Consider the following 26,111-nt stretch of genomic DNA (forward strand, 5'->3'; position numbering starts at 1 on the left):
TTACCAATACTACCTTCCACTGAAGAAGCCGACGATGCTGATAATCCTCTTCGTTTGGTGTTACTGTTCCAAGCTCTGCCCCTAGACCTATTGCGTGTCTTACGTATAGGTTCACGCTGCCAATTGAACAGAACGCCAGTTTCATAGTCTTTTAAGTCACGAACCAGTTTATTGCGTTTCCGCTGTACAATATCAGTTTCCAACTTATTTATTTTTTCATTAATAGTTGAAATTTGATTCCCATAATTAGGTTCGGTTGCCAAGCTCTCCTGCAGAACCGTAATATCATGTTTGATTTTCTCATGATTGCGTTGGTTGCGCTTAACCAATATGTTAAGCCAACCGATAGTACAAGACAAAGACACCTGTTTCCACTCATCAAATAAATCTGTCTCGTCATCAGTGAACGGGGCTGCTGGCAGTTTCTCTATCCGTAAACCCCGTGGAGTAATGTTAAGGCTGATATATTTTTCAAGTAAACGGGTGTCAAAGTACAATGCTATCTCTTTAGACATTAATTTAGACAATTCTGTAAAGCGCTCATCAACAGCGCTATTACCTCTAATGTTCCATGGATCCAGGTGGGAATACCTTTTGTCGCGTTCAGTTAGAAAATTTGAAAACAAGAATGAATCAGCTGGGTTGCTCTGTTCAGAGCTCGTACTTCGAAGCGACATGATTCAGTTGAGTAAATGTCCAAAAATATAGAACAAATGGGAAAGACTGATAAATCCAAAACGAATCAAAACGATGAAACAAACATAAGCAAGTAAGCACTTCTGCCCAAAAACACACCAACAGTCAAATCCACCACTGTTCTTTATTCCATAACGATCTGGTACCTCGGCTATTCGCCTTCAAAGGATCACATTACAGGTTTCAAAATGAACTCCTTATATACTTCATACATAATTAATTAATTGACAATTAACAATTAAATTCAATTATTCATCAAAATTTAAAGTGATCTCTGTATATAGCATATAGAAATATGGCATTTACTACTTTAATTTGTTTTAAACATTTTAAACTAATTCTATTTAAGAACCAATTGTGCTTATATAATATAATATATCCCTTCAACATACAAAATTCATTATATGTAAAATGGTTTTGATATGTGAAAAATCACTATTACAAAACACAAAATTAATATATGTATAACAGAATTAATGTTATTATGTACAAATATTATTCAAACTAAATTCTTATAATTAGAAGTAAATAATTTACTTTCTAATGATATATATTCACCCACTAATTTACAGCAGCTGAAATACAAACAATAATAAATAATATAAATATACAAAATTCTGATCTACATACATTTTACATACATTTTATAAATACATTTTATAAATTGGTTCTTAAATAGAATTAGTTTAAAATGTTTAAAACAAATTAAAGAAGTAAATGCCATATTTCTATATGCTATATACAGAGATCACTTTAAATTTTGATGAAATGTTGATGAATAATTGAATTTAATTGTTAATTGTCAATTAATTATGTATGAAGTATATAAGGAGTTCATTTTGAAACCTGTAATGTGATCCTTTGAAGGCGAATAGCCGAGGTACCAGATCGTTATGGAATAAAGAACAGTGGTGGATTTGACTGTTGGTGTGTTTTTGGGAAAAAAGGTTTATACATCTGCAACCTTGGCAATCAGGGCCTTAAACTGTCAATTTCATATGAACAGTCATGTGGTATATAAACAAGCAAGGGGGCACACACTCATACCCCCTTTGCAGATTAGCCATGGCACTGTGGGACACAGCTTTGACCTACCAAATACATCTTCAAGCTCAGTTTCTGCCAGCAATTCCTAAAGAAAATGGCATCGGCTGCATGTTTTATACCCCTGATGACCTGATGTCATGGAAGAGCACAGCAACCGACGCAGGACCCAAGACTTTGGAATTCAGGCCGACTGAGGGCAACCTGCCAGTAGATTACCCAAATGTAATGACTGCAACAGTGAATACACTCAAACATCTACATTTATGGTAAGTGTACACCTGTACTTTCTACCTCCTGGGTGGTTCTGCCCACTGAAACTAATAGATGTATTTTCTTAGCTAGCATGGAAAGAACCTGATGTGGTGGAGCCAATTACATGCAAACCAAAAAAGATGTTAGTGGCCCTCAGGATTGGGTCCCACTGGAGCAAGGGTCCCCCAGTTGATGCTATGGTTGCTGCGGCAGCCACAAGGAAGGAGCTCTCTGAGGAGGGCACATCTGTTCATCCCACTAATAGAGAAGCTAAAGCATTGAGCAGATTTGGGAAACAGATGTATGCATCAGTGGCCTTTGTACATGAAGCACTGACATACCCAAGCCCATATGACTTTCTTTCAGAGGGACTTAATGAAGGAGCCATCCAAGTCCCTCTCTGTTAACCTGCTTGCGTAAATCCAAAAGTGTCTGGAGTCCAGTTGTCTGCTGTCCAGTCAGTAATTTGTGAGTCATAGCTTTCTAATGCAGCTGTTGGGACAAGCTAGTGCAGTGGACATTGGCATTGCTATCCAATCGGCACACTTAGATGTGCCTTTGCTAAACGCTTTGAGTCCGTTCATCAGTGCCCCTTTTAATGGTTTGATCCTTTTTCAGATCTAAGGTGAAAGAGACTGTCACCAGAAATTAGCATGTCTGCAGTTGGCATATGCTTTTTCACCCCCGCAAAGAACCTTTTCAAAACTTGAAGGGGGGAGCTATGGTTCTGAAAATCCCAGGGTTTTGTCCAGGATGCTTCTGTGGGAAGACTTCTGAGGGCAGAGGGGGATTAACTTTAATGGAAATCACCCTAGAAGCAGAGGCAGACCACAAAACCAAAGGTTTCAAGGTCCTTTCCCAGAGAGTCTACCAGAGGTCCTGAATGGTTGCCTAAGTGTCCTAAGTCTGGAGGTATTGGGGGGCATTTATCACTGAACCCTCAATTCTGGCACACCATCAGCCAAGATTCCTGGGTGTGGAGGATAATCTTAAAGAGGTTATATTCCCGTTGTTTCCTCTCTTCAGAAGAAAAAAGGAGAATTCCATCTGATTGGGTGATGCATCAGGAATTAGCAGCAGAGGTAAAAAGGCTGCTATAAACCAATCATCCAGCAGTTCTCCCAGACCATTCAGGATCCAGAGTCTATTCAAGATTTTTTTGAGAACTGGAAAAATAAAAAAACTGGGACCTCAGGCTCATCCTGGATCTAAGCCACCCTCAGTCAGTTTGTAAAGCAGACAAAATTCCAGATGGTTAGGGTTCAGTCCATTCTACCTCTTTTGAGGTAAGAGGATTGTATGTGTGCCATAGATCTCCAGGATGCTTACTGTCCTATCGAGATGGCAAAGCACCCTAGGACATTTCTGCTTTTCTGTGTTGGAGCCAGTAACTTTCAATTCTGAGCATTGCCCTTTGGCCTCACCACAGCCCCCAGAGTGTTTACCAAATGCATGGCAGTAGTTTAGCAGTTTCTCTCAGACTGCAGGAGTTCCAGGTGTTTCCTTATCTAGATGACTGGCTCCTTACTGCACCAAGGGTCTACTGGTTCAGTGCAGGGATTTCTTATTCCACCTTGCCCCATAGCTAGGGATTACAGTCAGTCTTGCAAACAGTCAGCCAACACTAACCAAACAAATAGTGTTTCTCCTCAAAAAAACACATAGAGCACTGCTACTGCTGCCAAACTTTCTTTATTGATACATTCTGGTACCTTGGCCCCACCGGCCTTCAGTGGAATAACCTCATACAAATCAGGCAGCATTTTATATTCCATCTCCCCACAATTAATTCAAACAATAAATTCATTAATCAATTAAAACAAGTTAATTACACTTTGTTCAAAAATACTTCATTGTACGACAGAGATGTGCCCCCCCACACTCTAACACATTACATTTAATATAAGTGCAAAAAGTGAACTGCAAACCCTATTTTTATATATAAAAAACATCTGATAGTGTATTACCACAAGTGTACAACATTCATTTATTTAATAATGTCTTCATATTTTATTATTTTATTCACTTTTTTTAGATTTTACACCATCTAAACATACACGTTTCTCAAAAACTGATTAGGACTATCCTAAGCCCTATTAAAGTGCTATATAGCAATTAAAATCTTTTTATATATATATATCTTTTGACATGTGAATATTATTATGTCTTATTTTATTGATCTTTGTGGTATTATTACACTAAATTCTTTGTTGTTTATATATACCAAATATAAACTAAACATCCTACTCTATTTCAAGATTAAGACCTTTCGGGAATAAAGTGCCAAAATAAATTATTAATTTAGATTCCAATTTAACCAACTTCCTTTTAAATTCATCAGCCCCCCCCCAAAAAAAATTTGTTCACCCTATGGCTTTGCCAGTACACTAAAAAAGAAACTATCCATCTGACCTCCATGTGTGCTACAAAAATGCTGTGCCACTGGATTATCTAATCTCTTGTTTCTAACATCTCCTAGATGTTCCAAAATTCTGAATTTTACCCTTCTATTTGTCTGCCCCACATACTATTTACACTGTGTACATCCACATCCAATGATGTAGATCACACCACATGAATTACAATTAAACTCATTATTTTTTTACAGAAAATTTCTTTCCATTAATAGTCCATCCATATTCTGTATTTTATCACATACTTTGCAACCCCCACATGGAAATACACTTTTCTGATTGACTACCTGAGTCTTATTTTTCATTCTTAATAATTCTCTTAAATTATTAAACCTACCATATGAAAAAATAACCCTTTCAGGGAACAGTTTACGCACTAATTCATCCCTACATATGATGGGCCAAAGGTCCAAGTACCAGGTGTAGAAGACCTCCCCAGAAGGCAGTCCACTAAGCCTAGGACACCTCAGCCCGCTAGCCAAACGTCTCCCTTTCCTGACAGGGCAGGCACTGTCTGACTGCTGTCACAACTCCCCCCCCCCCCACCTCCCTCCCTTCCTCTGTCCACCCGCTTCTCTCACTGTCTCCCTACTTGGTTCTTTGTCACATCAGACAAGTGTGTTTTGTCCATCCTGCGGGAGGGTTACTTTATGACTTGGCTCTCCCCTCTTGCAAGACTGGCCATGCTACAACCACCTGCATCCCAACTGCCCCTTTTCCATCAGGTCTTAACCTGCCGCTTCAAGGCACCATAGAATCAGTACCTCTCATTCTCAAGGGAAAGGATGCTATTACAGAATATTTCTGGTCCCCAGGAAGGAAGGACCATGGAGACCTATCTTAGATCTCTCCTGCCTCAAATTGTTCTTAAAGGTCCCCTCCATCAGCATGGTCACATTACCCACACTTTTTTCCCCTCATTCTTCCTCAGGCCCTTCATGGCAACCCTGGACATAAAGGAGGACTACCTCCACATCCCCATAAAGCCTGCATTCAGGAAATATCTCAGATTCCTAGCAGGCTCTTCTCACTTTCATTTCTGTGCCTTGCCTTTTGAGCTGTATACTGCCCCAAGGGTATTCACAAAATGCCTGACTCCAGTGATTGCCTACTGCAGGACCAAGGGAATACAAATAGTCCCGTACCTAGACGACCTCTTAGTTCAGGCAGCAGAAAGAGAAACCCTCTTTCATTACACGAAAGACCTCCTGTTCCTGCTGCAGTCTGTAGGGTTCCTGATAAATTTCCCAAAATCCCATCTCAATCTGGCACAGGACATCGTCTTATTGGGATGCAGAATCAGGACAGACATCATGATGGCCTCCCTTCCAGGAGAAAAGGTGATATCTCTTTCCCACCACCTTCTCTCTGCCCTTTATTCATCAGAACTGTTTGTGAGACGGTTCCTGAGATTACTGGGGTACATGGCAGCCACTATCCCCATGCTACCCCAAGTGAGGTTACACATGAGGAAATTTCAGTGGTACCTTTGCTCAGTGTGGACCCAGCACTCCCACTCCCTCGCGTTCAGGGTCCCACTCCTCCCCCATCTCTGCCAAGAACTGAAATGGTGGCTAGTTCAGGTAGCCCAGAATCCGGGACTACCCCTACAAATGCCTCCCTCCTCCCAGACCATGCACATGGATGCCTCAAGATCTGGGCTGAGGGGCAACTCTGGATCTAAGGATAGTGCAAGGCTTGTGGACAGATGCAAACAAGAGCACATAAATGTCAGGGAAATGAGAGCAGTTCTCGCCCTGCAGGCCTTCCACCCCTACCTCCAGGAGGGCCTCCTAAAGATCTTCACAGACAACACCACAGTCATGTGGTACCTCAACAAGCAAGGAGGGACCAAGTCCTACCTCCTATGCAGACTAGCTCTACAGGAATGGGAGTTGGCTACCTCTCAGTGAATCACCCTCCAAGCAGCCTACATCCCATCCCAGCACAACTCACAGGCAGATTCAGTAAGCTGCAGAACCAAATCGAACCGCCGCAAATGGATGCTGTCAAGAGATGTGTTTCTCAATCTGGTCCACAGGTGGGGTATTCCACAGATAGACCTCTTCGCCTCCTCCACAAACAGGCAACTCCAGGGCACATGACCCGAAGGCATTACAGACAGACACCTTCTCAATGTCATGGAAGGAGAGATTCCTGTATGTATCCCCCCCTTCCCATTAATTCTGAGAGTCCTACTGAAAATCCAGCAGGACTCCCCCAAAATCTTGCTGGTAACTCCCTACTGGCCAAGGCAGCACTGGTTCCTTCTACTTCATCTGTCCAAGGGCAATCACCACAAGGTACCCTCCTCAGTGGACCTACTCACACAGCACAAGGGGACACGGATACACTCAGTGGCAGTCTCTGCACCTCACCCTGTGGCGGATAGGATTCTGATCTCCTTCAGACACCTGTACAATGAGGATGTGCTTTCAGTCCTGCAGGAGGCCAGGAAACCCAACACAAGAAAACCCTGCATCTCCAAATGGAAAAGGTTTTCTATCTGGTGTCATAAAAGATAGATGGATCCAGTGGACAGAGCTGTTCCCCTGATTCTGTCTTGTGTGAACTCTTACAGTCAGGTTTGTCCTACTCCTCTCTAAAGGCACACCTGTCTGCCATCTCAGCCTGCCTGCCTATGGACCCTCCCCTGGCATCCAGACTCCCAGCCAAACTTTTCCTCAAGGGCACCTAAGACTGCACAGGAAAATGTCTCCCCCTCCTTGGGATCTTAATTATGTGTTAGAAAAACTCACTCTGGCACCCTTTGAACCAGCTGACAAGGCCCCCATAAAGTTTTGCACATGGAAAACTGTATTGCTAGTAGCTTTGACCTCGGCCAGAAGGGTCTCAGAGCTTCAAGCCCTTATGACTACACCCTTTTTTCTATTTTTTCATATGGGACATGATCACCCTTAGGACAAACCCTTCCTTTACTCCCAAGGTAGTCAACGACCTTTCCGTGAATCAGACTATCCACCTGCCTACCTTATTTTCTAACCCACAGAGAGATAGTCCTTCATTCCCTAGATGTGCACAGACAGCTCAGATTTTATTTGCATAAAACCAGACCTTTTCGCAAATCAAACCCGCTGTTTGTCTCCTTTCACCCCAGGGCTCTGGGGAAAGTGGTGGGCAAGCAGACAATTTCATCCTGGATTTCCAGGACTCTTTCCTTTTGCTACTTACACCACGGGAATACCTTGCTAGGCAATGTCGGGGCCCATTCCACAAGAGCTATGGCCTCTTCTGGAGCCTTCTTTAAAGGGTTAGACACTAATTCCATTCTGGAGGCAGCTACCTGGTCCTCTGTACACACCTTCACCTGACACTACAAACTGGACCATATCCCAAAGGCAGGGTTTGCCAGGGCTATCCTGCATGGATTCCTGGAGTCCTCTACCAGGCCACCTCCCAGTCAGCAGTGAGCTTTGGTACTCACCCAATACTAGTAGAATACAGCAACATTGGAATAGAAGGACATAAGAAAGATGTTCATCGTGTTTCATTGTTGCAGTCATTACAATTGGGTTATCCTGTTGGCAGGCTACCCGCAGTCGGCCCGAGTTCCAAAGTCTAGGTCTGGCGTCGGTTGCTGTCGCCTCCGCCCTGACCGTCAGTGCGTCAGGGGTATAAAAGATACAGCCGACGCCATTTTCTTCAGTCTTTCTTGCCACGTGGTGCACGAAGGAAAAGCAGTTCGCAAGTGCCGGTCGGCCGACTCCTGAGTTTTTCAAATTCAAATTTCAGATCCGAAGTCTTCGTTAAAGCTAAGTACCCCATTAGGGAAACTTTTTTTCTTGCTCCAGACCGATGTCAGAAAAAGTTAATAATTGTATTTCTTGTGGGAAGCAAATACCTCATAAGGATTTTCATTCTTACTGTATTCCTTGCCTAGGCCCTGATCACGACGTTGCTAGTTGTCGGTTTTGTGCTAGATTTAACCAACGCACTATTAAGCGTCAGTATGATTTTGCATTTCATTACTTTGGCAGAATATTCGATTATGTAATGCCATCGGAACAGCCGACTACCGGAGTTTACAAAAGCGCAAAGAAAAGGACAGGCATCCGAGGTCCAAAACTGACGGCGAGGCTTCTGTTAGGCCTGTCGCCGGTTCTCACTGAGGTGCTTTTGCAGCCCCTGACGCCCGCTACCTCAGAGCCACAGGCCGCTTCTGACTTCCCACGTGGAGCCGACTAGGCCACTGGAAACTCAAGGTATTGGACACTCAGAAACTTTTCCCTCAGATGGGTCCGGAGCCACTGAGCAGGCATTCGCTTCTGAGGGAGTTTTCAGGCCTACACAGTTATATATAAAGCCATCTACAGCTTCAAAGGCAAAGACTAAAGCAGCTCTAAAGACAAAGAAACAAGTACAGCATTCTCCTGGACAGGCCTCCATGCCTAAAAAACAGATATTTAAAATGGCCAAAGACCTAATTACTTTGATCAGGGGTTCCCATCCCCCTCTTGATAAGAGGCCTAGGCAAGAGATGGAAACCTGATCTGAAGATTCATATTCTATTTCTTCTGATTCCTCTTTTGAACAGGAATATTCCCTTCCTCCCTATGAGGATTCTGATGCTGAAGACCTCCTGAGGATTATTCTTTTGGGGAAACTGTGCATACTATGAGGGAGCATTTCCATTGGGAGAGCCAAGATTACTCAGAATCCAAGAAAAGGCTCGGAGACTTCCTTTTATTACCCCAGCAGAGGCCCCTTGCTATTCCTCCTGTTTTAGACATTGTAGATTATGTATTTTCAGAGTCCGGTCTGTCTCCTGGCTCTCTACCACCGGCTCCTGTTAAGCCAGACAGGTACTACAGGGTTCCTGATTCTCATAAATTTCTTCACAAAAAACCCTGCTGCTGACCCAGAAACTATATCTCAGGGTCCCAAGGGGGTTAAGGCTTCCACTGCAAAAAACCCTATCCCCTTTGATAGGGATTCAAGGGCCCTGGACAGATGGGGGGGGGGGTTATACTTCTGCTACGTTGGCTGTAAGAGCTTTAAATTGTCAGTTTCATATGCTTAAATATCAGCAGTATCTTCTATCACAGCTTAAACAGAAAATGTTGACAAATTCAGAATGTGCAGAAAACAAAGAAATGCAGGATTTATTGCATGCAGCTGAACAAGTGGGAAAGCATACTTTGCAATGTGGTTTTGATTCTCTAGAGGCCTCCTGCAGGGCTGCAGTTACTGGTTCTGTCATTAGGAGGCATGCTTGGTTAAAAGAACAGAATCTGCCCGATCATGTTAAAGCAAAGCTATTAGATGCTCCATTACAACATGATACCTTGTTTGGTGTTAAAGCAGAAGAGGTGTTAAAGAAAATGGAGGACAAAGCTAAATCTATGCAAACCGTAAAAGATTTCTTGCAGGTACAGCCTCCCAGATTTAGTAGGAACTGGCCTACAAAGGGGCCAAAGGGGGGGGGGGGGGACGGGGCATATGGCAGGAAGATGTATTCAGGGCACAGCCAGGCAGACATTGACAACAGATGCATCAGATTATGCCGGGGGGGGGCATATGGCAGGAAGATGTATTCAGGGCACATGGCCCGCAAGTCAAATGCATCTCCATATCAATCAAAAAGAGATGCTAGCTGTTCAGAATGCTCTGACAGCCTTCAAGGATCAACTTCATCCAGGACAACTACTAATAAAGATGGACAATACTACAGTCATGTGGTACATAAACAAGCAGGGGGGCACGCATTCCTACCCCCTCAGCAGACTAGCCATGAACCTGTGGGACACAGCACTGACTTACCAAGTACATCTGCAAGCACAATTCCTGCCGGGAAGGATAAATACTCTGGCAGACTAAGCAGAAACCTTATGGATCCCCACGAGTGGAAATTGGATCCACAAGTCTTCAGCATGATAACAAGGAACTGGGGATGCCCAGACATAGACCTATTTTCCTCCCCTCACAACTGCCAACTACAGAGATTCTGCACAAGGACTTATCACAAGCAAGCATGGAAAGTGGATGCTCTATCTTTCAGCTGGAAAAACCTAACTGTATATGCTTTTCCTCCTCTGCCTCTCCTCCCCAAGGTACTCCTCAAGGTCATACAAGAGAAGCCAAAATTGATACGGATTGCCCCAGACTGGCCCCGCCAGCACTGGTACCCAATCCTAAAGAGCTTGTCTCAATGCCCAGCTTGGACATTACCTCAAATTCCTCACTTATTGACCCAGCAAGACAATCAACATTGCACAGCCAACTCAGGACCTTAAACCTGGCAGTATGGCGGATAATGTAGCCATTCAAGACTCACCTTTCTCTAAAGCAGTGATGGATGTTATTTTGGAGGCCAGGAGGCCTAGCATCAGAAAATCTTATGCAGAAAAATGGAAGAGATTCTGTGCTTGGAATCGGGCACTAGGTATTGGCACGACTGTTCCAAATATTCCTCAGATTTTGCAATATTTAACTGAGATGCTGGATAAAGGCCTTTCCTTTTCATCAATTAAAATTCATGTCTCTGCCATTTCAGCTCGTTACAATACAGAACCACCTATTTTTTTCTCATCCATTGCAAAGGCAGTACCTCAGAGGGGCCAAAAACATAAGACCTCCAAGGAGAGCACCAATACCTGCTTGGGACCCTCAACTATGTCTTGGAAAAACTCACACTGCCTCTGAGCCAGCCTCTGCAGCTGATATAAAATTCTTATCCTGGAAAACAGCTCTGCTCCTAGCAATAACCTCCGCTAGACGAGTCTCAGAGTTACAGGCACTCATGGCTGTGGAACATTTTGTCATTTTCCATCCTGACAGGGTTTCTCTAAGGATAAATCCTACATTTATGCCTAAGGTAATGTCCAGTGTGGCCCTTAACCAAACAATTCATTTGCCTACCTTTTACCCAAACCCACAGAATAAGGGTGAGAGACTTCTGCATTCTTTGGACATTCACAGGCAGCTACGCTTCTACTTGGACAGAACCAAAGCTTTCAGAAAGACTTGACAAATTCTAGTGGCATATGCTGCAGGATCACAAGGAAAGCCCATCTCAAAACAGACTATTTCAAAGTGGATAGGCCACTGCATTCGTTTCTGCTATTCACAGCATGGCAAAACAGTGCCTAAGGGCATTAGGCCACATTCAACCAGAGCAGCAGCCACTTCAGCAGCCTTCCTCAGAGGAGCACCAATCAAAGACATCTTAGAGGCTGCAACTTGGAGCTCAGTGCATACTTTTACAAAGCACTATCGCTTACCTCTCTACTCTAAATCCAGGACAGGCTTTGCCACTGCAGTTCTGCAGGGCCTGATAGCCTCTCCTAATCCTATTTAGCTAGCCTCCCAACCTTAGCTTTGGGATTCAACCCAATTGTAATGACTGCAACAGTGAAACATGATGAACATAGTACAGTTGTGTACCTACCATAAATGTAGATGTTCGAGTGTATTCACTGTTGCAGTCCAGGTTACCCTCCCACCATCCCCCTTTTCCTTGCTGAGGACTTATCTGTGCTTCTCTATTCTATACAACCTATGTGGTGTATTTGCTTGTAGATGAAGGAAAAGTTGTTTTTTGTATATGCATGCTTATTGGCATAATTTAGTCTACCTTTTTAGGGGCACCTGACATCTGGGGCAAAAAAAACTGAAGAAAATGGCGTCTGCTGCATCATTTATACCCCTGGCGCACTGACGTCAGGGAGGAGGTGACAGCAACCGATGCCGGACCTAGACTTTGGAACTCGGGCCGATTGCGGGTAGCCTGCCAGGATAATCCAATTGTAATGACTGCAACAGTGAATATACTCGAACATCTGCATTTATGGTAGGTACACAACTGTACTTTGTGTAAAATTTTACCATAACCAGTAGATGTCCTCCTCTTCCATGTTGCAGTATTCCTTCCCCTTCATACTCTTGCACTTGCTCTTCTTGGCTTCTGTACAGGCTATGCCCTTCAAGACTGTCTCCATCTGGGGCTGCTATGTTCTGAGGGCTGGTGCGTGCAGACGTCACCTTTATGGCCCACATTCCTGCCTCCATGTCAGACGTCCACAACAAGAGGGAGTGAAAATCTTTGGAAACCTGGCTGGACAACCTGATCGGAAGAAGGGTAAACCCACTACTAGTAGAATACTGCAACATGGAAGAGAAGGACATCTATGGTTATGGTAAGATTTTACACAACTTTCTTTTCACAATGCTTAATAGGCCTGTAGTTAGTTTTTATGGAGTAAATCACATATTGCTAAGCAGACAAACTCTGTCTGAGGTATTCTGGGGAACTGTGAATTATAGGTAAGGGAGGAGTTAGAGCTCTGGATCCAAGCTTTTCAAAAGTGTTGAGGTTGGATCCAGTGGGATCCAATAACCCAAATGTTGAACCGGATAAAAACAAGACCATTATAGCATTATGGTAAATACATAACTTTCAATCTGAATATGTCTTTGTTTGGTCTTCAACCTGTGGGACACTGATCTGGCACAGATCCAACTCTGCCGCATACTCCATCAGTTCCAAACGCCATGCTCCCCCTTACACATAATGCCCCGGTCTCCCTCCTCCCCTCAGATCTTGTTTGCTGCTTGTGAGAGACAGCAGCGTGGTTACAGCTCCAAGCTACCTTCAATGTAAGATTAGATTTTTTGATAAGAATTTTCTATCTTATTTCTTCCGTTCATGTTTTGCGTCTTTGCTCGCACCTTTCCTACCCTATCCCTGTGTACTTCTCGTCGGTTTCTTAAAATAAAAAAAACTTGCGCTTTCTTTCTCTTTCCCACCTCTGTGTGTGTGTGTGTGTGTGTGGTGGAGTGTAGCTTTCCTCTAGCCATGGCCAAACCTCCTAAGCCAGGCTTTAGGAAATGTACAGTGTGGCCATAAGCTTCCCCCTTCTGATGGCCACACTCTATGCGTTTTGACTGGTTGTGGAGCACCTGGATTCCTCCTGCTCGATCTGCGCGGGTTTCAGTCCTGCGTCTTGATAAACAGGAGGATCAAGTTGATTCTGAAGGGCTTCCTCCCTTCAGAGGCTTCTACTTCTTTCTCCTCCCCAGCTTCTGGGACTTAACCTCCTGCCAAGAATTCCAGGGATGGGGAAAAGATGTCCTAAAGAACAGGACAGGCCCAGGAAGCAGTCCCCTGACCACTTTTCTTTTGTCAAGCCCCAGCCAAGTCTTGGCCGGATCCGACCCGGGGATCTCCTCTACTCTGGTCTCCCCATTTGGGTTGGTCCCCCCCCCTCCCACTGCCCCCCCCCCGTGCCACTCCAGGCCTGGGTTGGTGGCTCCTTCCATCCTGCCCTCTCGCAGCCTTTCTAAAGTAGAGGTGGACAGGATGATGCAGAGGTATAGTCAGACCCAGATTCAGATGGGAGTCTTACCTGCTCCTTCCCCTCCGGGGTTGGGAGCATGCAGTCCATTTTCCTTCCCATTGCTCCTTCTTTGATCTGACCTCTGGTTTTGGAGTCATCAGGCCTGAGGTTTCCCAGTGTCGAGGGGTCAGTGCCAGTGGTTCCAGGTACTTCGAGGCCTACCACTGCCCAGAGTGGTTCGGCTCTGACATTTTTGGAGCTGACCAATTGTCAGAGCCATAACCTTGGCAGTGGTGGATCCGGTCCTGCTCACCCCTGCTTCGGGGATTCGTTCACCCTCTGCTTTCAATGTGGTGGAGAGGGTCTTCTCAGCTCTTTCGAGTCACTTGACATTGTCATCCTCAGAGTCCGTTCTGGCTCCCTCTCTTTCTGAGCCGGAGTCTGGATAGGCAGTATTGGTCAAAGGGCTCCCTGGTCAATGCCATGGTGATTGCGGTGGCCACCAAAAAAGAGTTTGCTCAGGATACCTCCATGGTTCATCCTCCAGACAGAGAGTCACAGACTATGGACTGTTTCGGGAAGCAGGCTTACGCTTCAACTATGTTTGCATTGCATGCACTGAACTATGTGGCACACGTTATCAGACTGCAGCGGGACCTGGTCACAGAGTCTGTCCCAGGGTCCATGTTGGCAGAGGAGAAAAAGGTGTTCTCCCGTATGGCCACCCTTACTTCAATCTCTAATACTTCAATGAGGCTCCTGTCGCACACTATGGAAGTTGCCTCTAGGGCTGCCGGAACAGGCGTAGCTTTGTGCTTTCTCGGAGCCCTTCAAGGCATCATTTACGAATGCCCCCATGGTGGTTCCTCTCTTTTTGGCAAGATTGTTAGAGGCACCTTAGTCCAGAGCAAGAAAGTCTGGAAGACCTTGTGTGCCATTGAGTTTCGCTTCTCAACCCCGCAATGATCTTTCCCTAGGAATCAGCGTGGGGTGAAGATGATGTGGTTCCTGAAATCTCAAAGCTCCTCCCATGATGTCCAGGACTCACCTTCCCCCAGAAGCAGAGGGGGGATATGACAGATGCCACCCTTGGAACCATGGATGTTCATCGTGTTACCCTGCTGCAGTCATCACACTTGGGTTATCCTGTTGTCAGGCGGTCCCACAGTCGGCCTGAATTCCAAAGTCTTGGGCCGGCGTCTGTCGCTTCTTCTTGACGTCAGTGCGCCAGGGGTATACAAGAGGCATCCAACGCCATTTTCTTTAGTCTTTCTTGCCGCGCGGTGCCCGAAGCAGAAGCAGTTCGCAAGTGCTGGTCGGCCGACACCTGAGATTTTCAAATCGAATTTCAGTCCGAAGTCTTCAAAGCCAAGTACCCCGTTGGGGAACCTTTTCTTGCCTTAGTCTGATGTCAGAAAAAGTTAACAATTGCATTTCTTGTGGGAAGCAAATACCTCATAAGGACTTTCATTCTTATTGTATACCTTGCCTAGGCCCAGACCACGACGTCACTGGTTGTTGGTTTTGTGCTAGGTTCAGTAAGTGAACTACAAAACGACGCTTTGATTTCGCACGACACTACGGTAGGAAATTTAATTAACTATGCCGTTGGAGCAACAGACTACCGGCTTGCATAAAAAATGCAAAGATAGACAGGCAGCCTAGATCCAAGCCAGACTCCAAGGCCTCGGCTGGGGTGGTCGCTGGTTTTCAGTGAGGCGCCTACGCAGCCCCTGGCGACCGCAGAATTGCAACCCCAGACCGCTTCGGATTCTCAAGCAGAGAGTTCTAGGCTGATGCAGCCATTTTCTTTAGGCCCTACCGACAACATTGCAGAAGGAGAAGCCGGTGCTGTGGAAACACCTTCGGTTACAGATGGTGTCTTCAGAACGACTACTCTCTCACCATAAAATCTTATGCTAAGCTTAAGACTCCTCTAAAACCAAAAAATACTGCACACCAGTCTCCAGTTCAATGTCCCATGCCTAAGAAACAGGTGCTTAAAATGGCTGAAGATTTGGTTTCAAGGTAACTAAGTCTTCAGCCATTTTGATCATCTGTTTCTTGGGCATAGAGGCCTGAGCACGTGGCTCATGATTCATTTTTTTGGCCTTAGGAGTTGCTTTTGTCTTTGTTTTTGAAGCTGGCATCAGTTTTATATAGAAATGCTGAGACCTGAAAACACCCTCAGAAGCCAGTGCCTGCTCAGCGGCTCCAGACCCATCCGAGGGAGAGACATCCGCGGGTACAATACTTTGAGAATCTCATGGAATGCCGGACTCCACATGGGTCTCGGTAGAGGCCTGCGACTCGAAAGTAGCGGGTATCAGGGGCTGCAAAAGTGCCTCACTGAGTACCTGCGACTGGCTTAGGAGAAGCTTTGTCGTCTGTTTTGGACCTTGACGGTCTGTGTCTGTCCTTTTCTTTGCATTTTTTGTGAACTCCGGTAGTCCGATTACTATCTGACGACATTTCAGGGTAGTTAAATCTGTTTCCAAAATATTTTGAAGCAAAGATATACCAACGCTTATTAGTGCATTGGTTGAATCTAGCACAAAACCGACAGCAAGGCACGTTATGATCTGGGCCTAGGCAAGGAATACAGTACAAATGGAAACCTTATGAGGTATTTGCTTCACACAAGTAATGCAATTATTAACTTTTACTGACTTCAGTATGGAGCAAGAAAAAGTTGCCACAACGGGGTACTTAGCTTTTAGTTGCAGACTTTGGTTCTGAAACTCAAAAACGAAAATTTCAAGAGTCAGCCGACTGGCACTTGCTAACTGCTTCTGCTTCGGGCACCGCTCGGCAAGAAAGACTAAAGAAAATGGTGTCGGCTGCCTGTTTTATACCCCTGACGTCATGGATGAGGAGACAGCAACCGATGGAGGACCCAAGACTTTGTTATTCAGGCCGACTGAGGGCAACCTGCCAGCAGATTATCCAAATGTAATGACTACAACAGTGAAACACGAAGAACATCCTAACTACAGATGCATCAGACTGTGCTTGGGAGCCCACCTGGCGGGGAGATGCATTCAGGGCATATGGATCCCAAAACCAAATGCATCTGTATATCAACCAGAAAGAGATGCTAGCTGTTCAGAATGCCCCGACAGCCTTCAAGGACTTACTTCATCCAGGACATCTGCTGATAAAGACGGACAACACCACGGTTATGTGGTACATAAACAAGCAGGGGGGTACACATTCCTGCCCTCTTTGCAGACTAGCCATGGCATTGTGGGACACAGCCTTGACTTTACAAGCAAAATTCCTGCCAGGAAAACAAAATACTCCGGCATACGACCTAAGCCGAAATCTTATGGACCCTCATGATTGGAAACGGGATCCACACGTCTTCAGCATGGTAACAAAGATATGGGGGAGCCCAGACATAGGTCTATTTGCCTCTCCCCAAAATTATCAACTGGACAAATTCTGCACAAGGATTTATCACAGACAACCATGGAAAGTGGATGCCCTATCCTTCAGTTGGAAAAAACCTAACAGTCTATGCCTTTCCTTCTCTGCCTCTTCTCCCCAAGGTCTTACTAAAGGTCAGACAGGAAAAACCAAAAATGATCCTAATTGCCCCGGACTGCCCTTGCCAGCACTGGTACCCAATTCTCAGGAATATGTCTCAACTCCCTCCTTGGTACTTGCCTCAAATACCTCATCTACTGTCTCAACAGAGCGATCAAATTCTGCACACTCAGTTCCAAACTCTGAACCTGGCAGCATGGCTGATCATGTAATTATTCAAACAATACCTCTCAGTAAATCTGTGATGGATGTCATTTTGGAAGCCAGAAGGCCTAGTACTAGAAAATCTTATGCTGATAAATGGAAGAGATTCTGTGCTTGGAACCAAGCACAAGGGACAGACACAGCAAAACCACATATTCCTCAGATTTTACAATACTTGACTGAGATGCTGACAAGGACCTATCTTTTTCTTCAATAAAAATCCATGCCTCTGCCACCTCGGCTTATTACAACACTGAGCCTCCCATCTTTTCTCATCCTCTGCTAAAACAGTATCTTAGAGGGGCCAAAAATGTAAGGCCTCCCAGAAGATCCCCAACTCCTGCATGGGACCTCAATTTTGTGCTGGAAAAACTCGCCCTGCCTCCTCCTGAACCAGCAGCTACTGCAGATATAAAGTTCTACCCAAATGTAATGACTGCAACAGTGAAACCTGAAGAACATAGTACAGTTGTGTACACTTACCATAAATGTAGATGTTAGAGTGTATTCACTGTTGCAGTCTGGGTTACCCACCCGCCATCCCCTTTTTTCTAGAACTTCTCTTTCCTTCACTGTATTCTAAAGCCTTTGTGGTGTATTTGCTTTTAGATGAAGGTAAAGTTTATGTTGCTAAAAGTGCATTTATTTATATATTGCTGTTTGTGTTATCAACACACACATATACATATACATATATATATATATATATATATATATATATATATATATATATATATATATTTTTTTTTTTTTTTTTTTATTTGGGGGGGGCAAGAAAAACTGAATAAAATGGCGTATGCTGCATGTTTTATGCCCCTAACGTCATGGAAGAAGAGACAGCAACCGACGCAGGACCCAAGACTTTGATATTCAGGCCGACTGAGGGCAACCTGCCAGCAGATTACCCAAATGTTATGACTGCAACAGTGAATACACTCGAACATATACATTTATGGTAAGTGTACACAACTGTACTTTTCTAGTGTCTCTGTCTGTAGAGTTTTGTATTTTACAAATGAATAGACTGATTGAGTCACACTGGATACCACCTTGGGCATGAAGGAAGGATTGGTTCTGAGGGATACCCTGTCCGCATGAAAGATGATAAAAGACTCCACTGCCATGAGGGCCTGTAATTCAGATACCCTTCTAGCTGAAGTGATTGCTAAAAGGAAGCTGTTTTCCAAGAAAGAAATTTTTAAGTCTGCAGTAGCAGCTGGCTCAAAAGGAGGTAGAGTAAGTTTCTCCAAACCAAAGTTAAGGTCCCAGGCTGGGGTTGGAGCTCTTCTGGGTGGTCTCAAATTTTTGGCCCCTCTTAGGAACTGCTTGAGCAGTGGGTGAGAGAAGAGGGGGAGGTTCTGTGTTATAATGAGCTGAAATGGCTGAGGCGTGGATTTTAATGGAGGAAAAAGACAGGCCCTTGTGAAGCATCTTAGTTAAGTATTGTAAAATCTGAGGTAAATTGGGCGCTGCTGTGCTCATCCCTTGAGATTGCTTCCAGGCACAGAATCTTTTCCATTTTTCAGCATAAGATTTTCTAGTACTAGGCCTCCTTGCCTCTAAAATTATATCCATCACAGGTTTACTGAGGGGTGGTAGAGGAGAGATTATGTAATTAACCAGGCTGCAAGGTTCAGTGTTAGAAGCTGAGGGTGCAGAATCTGGTTCTCCTGCTGAGACAACAGGGAAACGAGTCTGAGGCAGGTGCCATGGGGATAACCATGACACACTGCGCAGGAGGGGGTACCAGTGTTGGCGTGGCCAGTCTGGAGCAATCAAAATCATCCTTGGTTTGTCCCGTTTGATTTTTAGTAGTACTTTGGAGAGCAGAGGCAGAGGGGGGAAGGCATAGACTGTTAGGTTTTTCCAGCTGAAGGACAGAGCATCCACTTTCCAGGCTTGCTTGTGGGGAGTCCTTGTGCAAAATTTGTCCAATTGGTAGTTCTGGGAAGAGGCAAACAGGTCTATATCTGGGCTCCCCCATTTGCTTGTCAACATGTTGAAAATCCTTGGTTCCAGTTTCCACTCGTGTGGTTCCTTGAGGTTTCTGCTTAGCCAGTCTGCCAGTGTATTTAATTTTCCTGGCAGGAATTGAGCTTGTAGGTGCACTTGGTAGCTTAAGGCTGTGTTCCACAATGCCATGGCTAGTCGGCAGAGTGGGTAAGAATGTGTACCCCCCTATTTGTTTATGTACCACATAACAATGTTGTCCATCTTTACCATAAGTTGTCTGGAAGAATGTGGTCCTTGAAGGCTGTCAGAGCATTCTGTACAGCATTTGACTTGGGTTCCATTTCCCCTGAATGCACTTCCCTGCCAGAGGAGCCCCCCATGCATAGTCTGATGCATCTGTTAGGGTTTGGGCAGCAGGGGGTGATGTGAAAGGTAGTCCCTTGTTTTGGTGGCAGGCCTCTGCCCACCAAAGGAATTCTAGGCGTAAGCAAGGTATGATAGGAATCATTGCTTTCTAGATCCTGAGAATGTTGACACCATAGGCTTTTTAGATACCACTGTAGTTTCCTTATATGCTGTCTTGCATATGGAATTAGAAGAATGCAGGAGGCCATGAACCCTAAGGCTTGCAGTATTTGTCTTGCAGATAGCAGGGGTTTTTGTGGCCACTTGTTTGAAGAAGGTTGTCAAATGAATTTGTTTCTCTGGCGTAAGGTAAGCCATCTGGGAAGTTGTATTCAAGCTTGCTCCCAGGAATATAATTTGTTGACAGGGTACCAGGTGTGATTTCTTTTCATTTATGGTGTACCCCAGACAAGTTAGAACCCTTTGTACAAAGGCCAGATGATTCAAAAGTATGTCCTGGTTTTCTGCCTGAATTAGACAATCGTCCAGGTATGGGTATATCTGAATATTTCTTTGTCTGCAAATTGCAATGTCCTGGTTTTCTGCCTGAATTAGACAATCGTCCAGGTATGGGTATATCTGAATATTTCTTTGCCTGCAAAATGCAATAACTGGAGCTAGGCACTTTGTGAATACCCTGGGCGCAGTAGACAAGCCAAAGGGCAGTGCAGAGAACTGATAGTGCATGTATCCTGCTTTGAAGCGTAGGTATCTTCTGCAAGATTCCCTGATTGGGATGTGCCAGGTATGCTTCTTTTAAATCTAGAGTTGCCATCTAGGCATTTTTGCCTAGCATAGGAAGTAATTGGTGAAGAGTCAGCATCTTGAATTATGGAATTTCCAAAAAGGTGTTGAGTAGACAGGTCCAGGATAGGATGGCATGAATTGTCTTTTCTGGGTACCAGGAAAAGTCTCGAATAGAAACCTTGTCCCTTTTCCTCTTCCGGTACCAGTTGAATAGCCCCCATGCTTAAGAGAGAAAGTACTTATTTTTGGGCCTCTGCCCACTGATTTGGGGGTAGGTCCGGCCACCCGCTTGGTGTTGGCAATGTGTAGAAGTGAAATCTGTATCCCTGGGACGCTGTATTTAACTCGATCCCTCCAGGAGAGCTCTTTTGAGTGTGTACCTTTAACTCCCAGTGGGCGTGGCTTCAGCATTTAAAAAATGAAGTTATCACCTTACATTTTTAACAAATACCCATTGACAGAGGTCATATATCAATACAATTTTGTTTGCCATCATGTATGCTTCAAGATAAAGTTTTCTGATACCTTGTATGTAACATGGCTTTGGAATTATTAATGCAAATATGAACAGGTGAAATTTGACGCCTAGAGGCGCAGTAGGCGGTAACTGCAGAAACGCCTGGAGACGTCACTCGGCTGTAATGAGTTAAAACCCATTTGTCCTGGGTAATGAGTTCCCAGTTCTTTGTATGAAGAGCAATTTTTCACCCCAAAGGGGTAGTCAGTTGATAAGTGCTTGGAAATTTTAAACGGACGTCATTGAGACAGTTTACCATAGGGGGAGTCTTATTACTACCAGATTTGGAAGTGGAGGGGCCCCCCCCCCCCACTGCTTAGTCTTGCGTGTCCCCTGGGACTGAAATCTGGGGCTTTTAATATGTCTGGGTTTGGCTTGAGAAGGCCTGGAAGGGGCTGGAAAGGACCAATTCTTAGAGGGCCAGTGCCTACTAAATCTAGGAGGCTGAACTTGTAAGAAATATTTAACAGTTTGCATAGATTTAGCTTTATTTTCCATCTTTTTAAGAACTTCCTCAGCCTTGTTGCCAAATAGGCGGTCCTGATTTAAGGGAGCATCCAACAATTTAGCTTTAACATGATCAGGGAAAGATTGCTCCTTTAGCCAAGCATGCCTTCTGATTACAGACCCAGTAACAGCAGCCCTGCAAGAGGCCTCTAATGAATCAAAACCACATTGCAAAGTATATTTTCCAACTTGTTCAGCAGAATGCATTAAATCCTGTAATTCTTTATTTTCCACACAGTCAGGAATCAACATCATTTTCTGTTTAAGCACTCCAGTAACATGTTGCTGATACTTTAACATGTGAAACTGGCAGTTTAATGCCCTAATGGCCAAGGTTGCAGAAGTGTAAACCTTCTTACCCCATCTATCCAGCGCCCTGGAGTCTCTTTTAGAAGGGGTAGGATTTTTAGCAGTAGATGCCTTAATGCCCCTGTGAAATAGTCTTTGGATCCGCAGTAGGATTTTTAAAAAGGAACTTGTGTGACTCTGGGACCCTGTAGTATGTCAGCTTTTCTGGAAGCAGGAGGCAAGGAATCAGGGTCCAAACTATATTCTGAAAAATCATCATCAACAATGGCTAGTACAGGAGGAATAGCTAAGGGCCTATTCTGAGGTAGGAGTAAGAAATCCCTAAGCCTCTTTTTTTGAATCAGAAAAATCCTGTCTTTCTCAGTGGAAATGTTCCCTTAGAGTACGTAAGGCTTCCCCAAAAGAAAAATCCTACGGAGGGGAAGCAGAGGGAATTGAGTCCTCTGCATCAGAATCCTTATAGGTAAATAAGGGCAAATCCAGATAATCGGAAGAACCAGAAAAAACAGAATCCTGGTCAGAAGATTCATAAACTACTTCAGTCCTAGGCCTCTTAGAAAGGGGGGGGGGGGGGTTGGCTACACCTGATTAGAGTTATTAAATCTTCAGCCATTCTTATTTGTTTTTTAGGCATAGAGGCCTGAGCATGTGGTCTGGGCATCGGTTTTTTAGACATGGTTCGAGATTTAGGCCTAAGAGAAGAAGGAGGTGTCAGTTTAATATCCAAGTCCGTAGGCCTGAATACACCCTCAGAAGCCGGTGCCTACACAGCGGCTCCAGACCCATCCAAGGTAGAGACATCCATGGATTTCATAGTTGAAGCATCTCGCGGCATACTGTACTCCGAATGGGTCTCAGAAGTAGCGGGTATCAGGGGTTGCGAAAGCGCCTCGGAGTACGGGTAAACTGGCGACTGGCTTAGGAGAAGCGTCGGCGGCCTGTCTCTGTCTTTATTTTTGTGTTTTTTCGGAATCCTGGTAGTCGGATGGCTAACAGACGACATGTCTGGATAATTAAACTGAGAACCGAAATTATTTAGAGGCAAAAATATACCGATGACGTATAGTGCGCTGATTAAATAAAGCACAAAACCAACAGCAATGTGTGTCATGCTCAGGGCCTAGGCAAGGAATACAGTACGAATGAAAATTCTTATGGGGTATTTGCTTTCCACAAGTAATGAAATTAACTTTTACTGAAATCAGGAAGGAGCAAGAAAAAGTTTCTCCAACAGGGTACTTAGCTTTCGTTGAAGACTTCGATTCTGAAACTCGAAAACGAAAATTGCAGGAGTCTGCCGACTGGCACTTGCGAACTGCTTCTGCTTCGGGCACCACACGGCAAGACTGACTGATGTAATGGCGTCGGCTGCATGTTTTATAGCCCTGACGTCATGGAAGAAGGGACAGCAACCGACGCAGGACCCAAGACTTTAATCAGGCCAACTGAGGGCTACCTACAAGCAGATAACCTAAATGTAATGACTGAAACACGAAGAACATCACAGTAATCCTATGGGCTAGGCTTGTAAAGGCTCCAGGGCCATTAGCCTAGTACACACCTATGTATGTATTTTTAATGACATCCGTATTTAAAATAGTGCTTAAATATCAAGGTTGACTGAATATACCACAGTGTGAGACACTTCAGAAGTTTCTTCTGGCTAAGGTTTTACAGTAAATTGTAAATTATGTTGAGCTGCTGGCCTTTATTAGCTCTTTTTTTTTTCTGTGCCCTAGAAAGGGAGCACACAATATAATTGATGGTCATTTCACTGTAAGGTTCAGCAGACACAAGATTCCTGCAAGGATGTTCACTGGGTTAATAACAGCATTTTGCTGGTCCTAAAGTTTGGGTCAAATTCATTGTCCTTTCAGGGTATTTATTAACTGAGTTGTCCCACTGAGCACTTGGTCATTTTACAGAGGGAAACAGGTTGAACGTAAAAATACAAAAACAAAGTACTTGCATCCTTCATCTTGGTGCTTGGAATTCCTGAAATCTGCAAAGGCAATCCAGAAGTGTGTTCTTCGATGAGTTAATTAGGTGCTGCTGAAGAACAGGTTGTTAGTTGAATATGTAATACTGTTACAAGGCCATGTCCACCCCAGAATTGATAGACATGCTCCACCTAAAAAAAAAAAGTCCCAGAGAGCCACACTCTCGAGAGATATAAACCTTACCACAATGATAAATAGGATATGCTGGAGGGATAGACTCCTGTCCCAGAGACTCCTCATGCTTTGGAATAGGATTCCAGTATACATCAGGCAGAGCCCCTCACTAACACTCTTCAAGAGAAACCTTGACGGGTGGATGAGAAACAGAAAATTTTCCCTGGGGATCACTGCAGTGGCTCTGCTGGACAGTGGTGCAGGGAACTAATGGCTCTGCTGGACAGAGGCACAGGGAACTAATCTAAGGGGGGTGGCGAAACCCAACACATTCTGGCTATGCTTATAAATCCCCTTGGGCAGATAGCCTAGTACTTGCCTATGAACAACCTGAAAAACTGTGAATATGTGCAAGTCCATTACAAAATGAATTGGAATCTGAAAAGTAGTTTCTAGTCTGGAGTTCACACAGGATAATTGAAACCACAGAATGAGGTGTTTTAACAAAAGGCAGGAATGCATTACAGGATAGCATTTCCTGAAATTGTTAGTTTAGTAAGTAAAAATATAAATTAATAACTGTGATTTTTTTTTTTTTTTTTTTTTAAATTCTACAGTGGTGGATGTGCTTTGTGAAGCGACAATTCATGAACAAGTCCCTAACTGCCCCTGGACAGTAAACGAAAACCAAAACCTGCATACAGAAGAACGGAGCACTTCCTTTCAAGATGTATAAAGTCTTTGCCATTGTTTTTTTGTAGTGTTATACCCATTGTTGGTGAAATAAAATTAACAAACATGCAAATCTAGATTGTTTGAATTTAAATTTGAAACTTTGTTCTCAGTATTCATTCTGCATATAGTAAGCTGGTGCTTAGTACATAAGTGTTCTTTTTTTTTCTGTAGCAGTACTTTAAAGCAGTTGTATGTGATGGCTAACCTGCAGAATTTTCATCAGGGTATTTCACTGATTACAGATACAAAAATACTACAGGATCGGGTCTTGTGGTATGTATATAAGATTAAATTCTTGGTTTTGTGCAATATTTCCTGTTGTATTAAGAAATATTAGCAACATGTATATGCTTTTACAGTACAGTGTGTTTTTAACACTGGAATTAATGGTAAACCCATCCATAACATAAGACTTAAACCAGCATCTTCCGTAGAAAAGTCATAAAAATAGCAGTTGGTCACATGCACTGTTTTTTTTTGTTTTTTACAAAAATGTTTAGACATGCTGCATATAAAACAAGAGAACTAAACGTAGACTGAAGAATCTTAAGATGTTTGAAATGTATTTTTTCTGTTACAAGTCATGAAGTTTTTGCCAGATACAGCTGCTTTAATTAACAATAATCTGCTGGTACTTCTTGTCTGTGGAGAATCCCCACTAGCACCTCAGATGTGCACAATTGTTTATGTACTGTGCTTCTGTTACTCCTGCTTAGGCTTGGATCAGTTTTGAGTAACTTTAATTTCTTTACTCCACTGGCTGGAGTACATTCATAGACCTTGACATGATGCCATTTGCCATCCTGTCCATTTTCAAAAGCCGCTGATGTTTAAGCTTGTTTTTGTAATCCAATAAAGTGCTGCTGTTTCTTAAATATTTGTATTCAGGCTGATTTTTAATTTCTCACAAAAGACCATGGGGGGCAGAGTTTTTTTGAATATGTGAAATACATTACTTTTAAACTGAAATGTCAGCCTTTGCTAATGTCCCTTATGTGCACTTTAGGGATGTCAGATACCTTACGGGAACAAAACTGTTAGTTTGATTTTCTATAATGTTCTACACTTACAATAGCTGAATAAATTGACCAGTTAGTAGTATTCAGACTATGGTCAGTGTATTTCTGCTGCCTTTTCTGTGGATCAATAACAATATTGCTGCCTACATCATATATTAATACCATTCTTTGAGAGTTGTCATTGTTTTCTTTAAAACTGATCAGTACGTTTGACTTTATATCTAGATGTGGCCATTTTAACTGGAGTATACATTTTTTTTATTTGAGCTGTGTGTCTTGGAGGTTCATTTAGTACTAGGCTTGTGTGGCACATTGACAAGAACAGCAGCATTTTTCTGGTTAGGTCT

The 26,111-nt window shown here is 43.8% G+C and overlaps 1 protein-coding gene across 1 annotated transcript in view; it reads left to right on the forward strand.

Moving 5' to 3' along the window:
* The window catches only part of ARPC3 (actin related protein 2/3 complex subunit 3), a 187,940-nt gene extending 162,320 nt beyond the window's left edge, over positions 1-25,620 (forward strand). The window contains exon 7 of the mRNA XM_044068646.1: positions 24,628-25,620. Within this exon, the coding sequence (XP_043924581.1) occupies positions 24,628-24,690 (63 nt within the window). The 3' untranslated portion in view covers positions 24,691-25,620. The remainder of the gene's footprint in view (positions 1-24,627) is intronic.
* The last annotated feature ends 491 nt before the right edge of the window (positions 25,621-26,111 follow it).

Source organism: Protopterus annectens, chromosome 4.part0 (genome assembly GCF_019279795.1).
Source record: "Protopterus annectens isolate FY-2018-M chromosome 4.part0, PAN1.0, whole genome shotgun sequence".
Taxonomy (NCBI): Eukaryota; Metazoa; Chordata; order Ceratodontiformes; family Protopteridae; genus Protopterus; species Protopterus annectens.